The 6,374-nt window shown below is 44.6% G+C and overlaps 1 protein-coding gene across 1 annotated transcript in view; it reads left to right on the plus strand.

The window, feature by feature from the left end:
• Nucleotides 1-4,872, plus strand: part of LOC139377184 (calcium uptake protein 1, mitochondrial-like) — a 150,452-nt gene extending 145,580 nt beyond the window's left edge. Inside the window, exons 13-14 of the mRNA XM_071120186.1 lie at nt 3,430-3,519; nt 4,709-4,872. Of these exons, the coding sequence (XP_070976287.1) occupies nt 3,430-3,519; nt 4,709-4,872 (254 nt within the window). The remainder of the gene's footprint in view (nt 1-3,429; nt 3,520-4,708) is intronic.
• The last annotated feature ends 1,502 nt before the right edge of the window (nt 4,873-6,374 follow it).

Below are 6,374 nucleotides of genomic sequence, written 5' to 3' on the forward strand. Positions count from 1 at the left end.
AGACATACCCCAAGCGACTTACAGCTGTAATCGCAGCAAAATGTGGCGCTACAAAGTATTAACTTAAGGGAATAATCTGAATAATTTTGCACGCCCAATTTTTCAGTTTTTGATTTGTTAAAAAAGTTTGAAATATCCAATAAATGTCGTTCCACTTCATGATTGTGTCCCACTTGTTGTTGATTCTTCACAAAAAAATACAGTTTTATATCTTTAATGTTTGAAGCCTGAAATGTGGCAAAAGGTCGCAAAGTTCAAGGGGGCCGAATACTTTCGCAAGGCACTGTATATATATATATATATATATCTCTCTATCTATCTATATCTTTCTCTCTCTCTCTCTCTCTCTCTCTCTCTCTCTCTCTCTCTCTATCAATTCAATTCAATTCAATTCTAGGGCTTTATTGGCATGGGAAACGTGTTAACATTGCCAAAGCAAGTGAGGTAGATAATATATAAAGTGAAATAAACAATACAAATTAACAGTAAACATTACATATACGGAAGTTTCAAAACAATAAAGACATTACAAATGTCATATTATATATATACAGTGTTTTAACAATGTACAAATGGTTAAATGACACAAGATAAAATAAATAAGCATAAATTTGGGTTGTATTTACAATGGTGTGTGTTCTTCACTGGTTGCCCTTTTCTCGTGGCAACAGGTCACAAATCTTGCTGCTGTGATGGCACACTGTGGCATTTCACCCAGTAGATATGGGAGTTTATCAAAATTGGATTTGTTTTCGAAATCTTTGTGGATCTGTGTAATCTGAGGGAAATATGTCTAATATGGTCATACATTGGGCAGGAGGTTAGGAAGTGCAGCTCAGTTTCCACCTCATTTTGTGGGCAGTGTGCACATAGCCTGTCTTCTCTTGAGAGCCATGTCTGCCTACGGCGGCCTTTCTCAATAGCAAGGCTATGCTCACTGAGTCTCTGTATAGTCAAGGCTTTCCTTAATTCCTTCTCTCTCTGTCTGTTCCTCTCAGTGGGGTAGTGTTATGAGGGCCACCAGACTCCTCTCTCTCTCTCTCTCTCTGTCTGTTCCTCTCAGTGGGGTAGTGTTATGAGGGCCACCAGACTCCTCTCTCTGCCTGATCCTCACAGTGTCCTGGCCTGTAATTTTCTTTCTCTAGCTTTCTGCCTCTGTAACCCCCTCATGTTTCTACCAGTGTTCCTCTCTGAGCCAAGTTGACTCAGTATAAACCCCCAAAGTCTCTCTCTCTGTAATTCTATTTGTGAAATGGGTGAATGTCTCTGCATCACATTTCCACAGAAGGCGGATTATGTTGGAATCGATTGGATTCTGTGTGCAGAGTGATAAACCAAACCAGTATCTCTCTCTTTCTCTCTTGGGCTCCTTTCTCAGATACTGTTCTCTCTTTCTCTCATTTATCATCCCCTCCTGTACTCTCTATATTTCCCTCCTTTATCCTCTATATTTCCCTCCTTTACTCTCTCTATTTCCCTCCTTTACTCTCTATATTTCCCTCCTTTACTCTCTATATTTCCCTCCTTTACTCTCTATATTTCCCTCCTTTACTCTCTATATTTCCCTCCTTTATCCTCTATATTTCCCTCCTTTACTCTCTATATTTCCCTCCTTTACTCTCTATATTTCCCTCCATTATCCTCTATATTTCCCTCCTTTACTCTCTCTATTTCCCTCCTTTCTCCTCTATATTTCCCTCCTTTATCCTCTATATTTCCCTCCTTTACTCTCTATATTTCCCTCCTTTACTCTCTATATTTCCCTCCATTATCCTCTATATTTCCCTCCTTTACTCTCTATATTTCCCTCCTTTACTCTCTATATTTCCCTCCATTATCCTCTATATTTCCCTCCTTTACTCTCTATATTTCCCTCCTTTACTCTCTATATATCCCTCCATTATCCTCTATATTTCCCTCCTTTACTCTCTATATTTCCCTCCTTTATCCTCTATATTTCCCTCCATTATCCTCTATATTTCCCTCCTTTACTCTCTATATTTCCCTCCTTTATCCTCTCTAATTCCCTCCTTTACTCTCTATATTTCTCTCATTTACTCTCTCTATTTCCATTGTTCTCTCTCCCCATTCCTCCTTTCCTCCCTCTATCCCCTCTTCTCTCACTCCTCCTTTACACTCTCTCTCCTTCCTAGGTTTCATTTCTGTCGCTGGTTTGGAGTTTTGTGATCAATGGTCCTCATAGAGGCTCATGTGCTTTTCATGGCCTTGTTGTCATCTCTCTTCCTCTCCTTTCCTCTCTCAATGTCTCTCTCTCTGTCTCTCTCTGTCTCTGTCTCTGTCTGTCTCTCTCTGTCTCTCTGTCTCTCTGTCTCTCTCTGTCTCTCTCTGTCTCTCTGTCTCTCTCTGTCTCTCTGTCTCTCTCTGTCTCTCTCTCTCTCTGTCTCAGCCAGTCTTAAGTGGATAGACCTCTACTCTCCTCTCCTCTCTCATCTCTCTCTCTCTGTCTCAGCCAGTCTTAAGTGGATAGTCCTCTACTCTCCTCTCCTCTCTCATCTCTCTCTCTCTGTCTGTCTCAGCCAGTCTTAAGTGGATAGTCCTCTACTCTCTCCTCTCTCATCTCTCTCTCTCTGTCTGTCTCAGCCAGTCTTAAGTGGATAGTCCTCTTACTCTCCTCTCCTCTCTCATCTCTCTCTCTCTGTCTGTCTCAGCCAGTCTTAAGTGGATAGTCCTCTACTCTCCTCTCTGTCTCAGCCAGTCTTAAGTGGATAGACCTCTACTCTCCTCTCTGTCTCAGCCAGTCTTAAGTGTCTGTGTTATTGATCAAGGCAGCACCGCCCCTCCTGCTGCTTCCCGTTGCTTCCCAGACTGCCTCTCCTGCTGCTTCCAGCTGCCTCTCCTGCTGCGTCTCCTGCTGCCTCTCCTGCTGCTTCCAGCTGCCTCCCAGGCTGCCTCTCCTGCTGCGTCTCCTGCTGCTTCCAGCTGCCTCCCAGACTGCCTCTCCTGTTCATGTGTCCACACTCCTTTTCCTGTTTATTAGTCGTTCTAAATCTTCATTCTCTCGTCCTCTTTCCTCTTCTATCCCTCTCTCTCAGCCACTATGAAGCATGCTTCTTGATTTCACACTCATCCCTCCTCTCCATCTCTCTCTATCCCTCTCTCTCTCCATCCCCCCTCTATCTCTCTCTCTCTCTCGCCATCCCTCTCTCTCTCTTTCTCTTTCTCTCTCCATCCTTTTCTCCCTCTCCATCTCTCTCTCTCTCTCTCTCTCTCTCCCTCTCTCAGACACTATGAAGCATGCTGATTGATTACTCTTGTGCAGTAATGTGGATAAGAGTCTCTGCTAAATGCCTCAAATTGTAAATGTAACCCTTTCTCTCTGTCTCCTTCTTCCCTCAACTATTTCTTTCTGTTCTCATTCTTTAATTCTCTCTACTCTTCCATATCTCTCTCTCTCTCTCTTTCTTTCAGCCACGATGAAGCAGGTAGCTCGTACGGTGGCTAAAGTGGATCTGTCTGATCATGTGTGTGACGTTGTGTTTGCTCTGTTCGACTGTGATGGTGAGTGGGCGTTTGAGTGTTCTTTATTGTCCCCTGACTAATGGTTATATCTCTCTATTGTTAACTAATGAAAACAATATCGCTCTTTTTCTCCCTCTCCTTTTTCCCTTCCTTATTGTAATGTATTCTCCTTTCATCTGTCTGTCTGTCCTCTTATTCTCCTTCCATCTCTGTCTGTCCTCTTATTCTCCTTCCATCTGTCTGTCTGTCCTCTTATTCTCCTTCCATCTGTCTGTCTGTCCTCTTATTCTCCTTCCATCTGTCTGTCTGTCCTCTTATTCTCCTTCCATCTCTGTCTGTCCTCTTATTCTCCTTCCATCTGTCTGTCTGTCCTCTTATTCTCCTTCCATCTGTCTGTCTGTCCTCTTATTCTCCTTCCATCTGTCTGTCCTCTTATTCTCCTTCCATCTGTCTGTCTGTCCTCTTATTCTCCTTCCGTCTGTCTGTCTGTCTGTCTGTCTGTCTGTCTGTCCTCTTATTCTCCTTCCATCTGTCTGTCTGTCCTCTTATTCTCCTTCCATCTGTCTGTCTGTCCTCTTATTCTCCTTCCATCTGTCTGTCTGTCTGTCTGTCTGTCTGTCTGTCTGTCTGTCTGTCTGTCTGTCTGTCTGTCTGTCTGTCTGTCTGTCTGTCTGTCTGTCTGTCTGTCTGTCTGTCTGTCTGTCCTCTTATTCTCCTTCCATCTGTCTGTCTGTCCTCTTATTCTCCTTCCATCTGTCTGTCTGTCCTCTTATTCTCCTTCCATCTGTCTGTCTGTCCTCTTATTCTCCTTCCATCTGTCTGTCTGTCCTCTTATTCTCCTTTCATCTGTCTGTCTGTCCTCTTATTCTCCTTCCATCTGTCTGTCTGTCCTCTTTTTCTCCTTCCATCTGTCTGTCTGTCCTCTTATTCTCCTTCCATCTGTCTGTCTGTCCTCTTATTCTCCTTCCATCTGTCTGTCTGTCCTCTTATTCTCCTTTCATCTGTCTGTCTGTCCTTTTGTTCTCCTTCCATCTGTCTGTCTGTCCTCTTATTCTCCTTTCATCTGTCTGTATGTCCTCCTATCTATCAATCCCTCTCTTCTTCTCTCTCTTTCCCCATGATTGAATCCTCCCTCCCTCCAGGTAATGAAGAACTGAGTAATAAGGAGTTTGTATGTCCTCCTATCTATCATATCTCTGCTCCCTCCTCCTTCCCTCCCTCCCTCCAGGTAATGGAGAACTGAGTAATAAGGAGTTTGTAGCCATAATGAAACAGCGCCTGATGCGAGGTCTAGAGAAACCTAAAGACATGGGTTTCACCCGGTTGGTACGAGCCATGGTGAAGTGTGCCCAAGACACCGCACGGGAGATCGCTTCTCCCAAACAGAATTAGAGACCTGTGTCTGTGTGTGTGTCTGTCTGTGTCTGTGTGTGTGTGTGTGTGTCTGTGTGTGTGTGTCTATGTCTGTGTGTGTCTGTGTGTGTGTCTGTGTCTGTGTCTGTGTGTCTGTGTCTGTGAGTGTCTGTGAGGTCTACTCTACACAAAGACCAGCCAGAGGCTTCCATCCTCTTTCTTCTCTTCTTTTAAATGCCAACAATAGGCAACTATAACTCAGTATATCTCATCAGAACAGAGAGTGATTCAACTCATTAGGACCTCAGATATGATGGGAATATAATCAGTCACGTAATCTACTATGTGCTTAGTTGGGCATTATACTAAGGGCTGTATCCCAAATGGCACCCTATTCCCTATACAGGACGCTACTCCCTATACAGCACCCTATTCCCTATACGGTACATTTGGAAGTGTTCAGACCCCTTGACTCATTCCACATTCTGTAACGTTACAGCCTTGTTCTAAAAATGTGTTAAATTGTTTATTTCCCTCATGAATCTACACACAATACCCCATAATGACATAACAAAAACAGGTTTTATTTTTTAATTTACATAAGTATTCAGACCCTTTACTCAGTACTTTGGCATTGATTACAGCCTCAAGTCTTCTTGGGTATGACACTACAAGCTTGGCACACCTGTATTTGGGGAGTTTCTCCCATTCTTCTCTGCAGATCCTCTCAAGCTCTGTAAGGTTGGATGGGGAGTGTTGCTGCACAGCTATTTTCAGGTCTCTCCAGAAATGTTAGATCGAGTTCAAGTCCGGGCTCTGGCTGGGCCACTCAAGGACATTCAGAGACTTGTCCCGAAGCCACTCCTGCGTTGTCTTGGCTGTGTGCTTAGGGTCGTTGTCCTGTTGGAAGGTCAATCTTCACTCCAGTCTGAGGTCCTGAGAAGCTTTAGAGCAGGTTTTCATCAAGGATCTCTGTTCTTTGCTCCGTTCATCTTTGCCTCGATCCTGACTAGTCTCCCAGTCCCTGCCGCTGAACATTATCCCCACAGCCTGATGCTGCCACCACCATGCTTCACCGTAGTGATGCTGCCACCACCATGCTTCACCGTAGTGATGCTGCCACCACCATGCTTCACCGTAGTGATGCTGCCACCACCATGCTTCACCGTAGTGATGCTGCCACCACCATGCTTCACCGTAGTGATGCTGCCACCACCATGCTTCACCGTAGTGATGCTGCCACCACCATGCTTCACCGTAGTGATGCTGCCACCACCATGCTTCACCGTAGTGATGCTGCCACCACCATGCTTCATCGTAGTGATGCTGCCACCACCTTGCTTCATCGTAGGGATGGTGCCAGATTTCCTCCAGACGTGACGCTTGGCATTCAGGCCAAAGAGTTCAATCTTGGTTTCATCCGACCAGAGAATCATGTTTCTCATGGTCTGTGAGTCTTTAGGTGCCTTTTGGCGAACTCCAAGAGGACTGACATGTGCCTTTTACTGAGGAGAGGCTTCCATCTGGCCACTCTACCATAA

The sequence above is a fragment of the Oncorhynchus clarkii genome, chromosome 20 (assembly GCF_045791955.1).
Source record: "Oncorhynchus clarkii lewisi isolate Uvic-CL-2024 chromosome 20, UVic_Ocla_1.0, whole genome shotgun sequence".
Classification (NCBI taxonomy): Eukaryota; Metazoa; Chordata; class Actinopteri; order Salmoniformes; family Salmonidae; genus Oncorhynchus; species Oncorhynchus clarkii.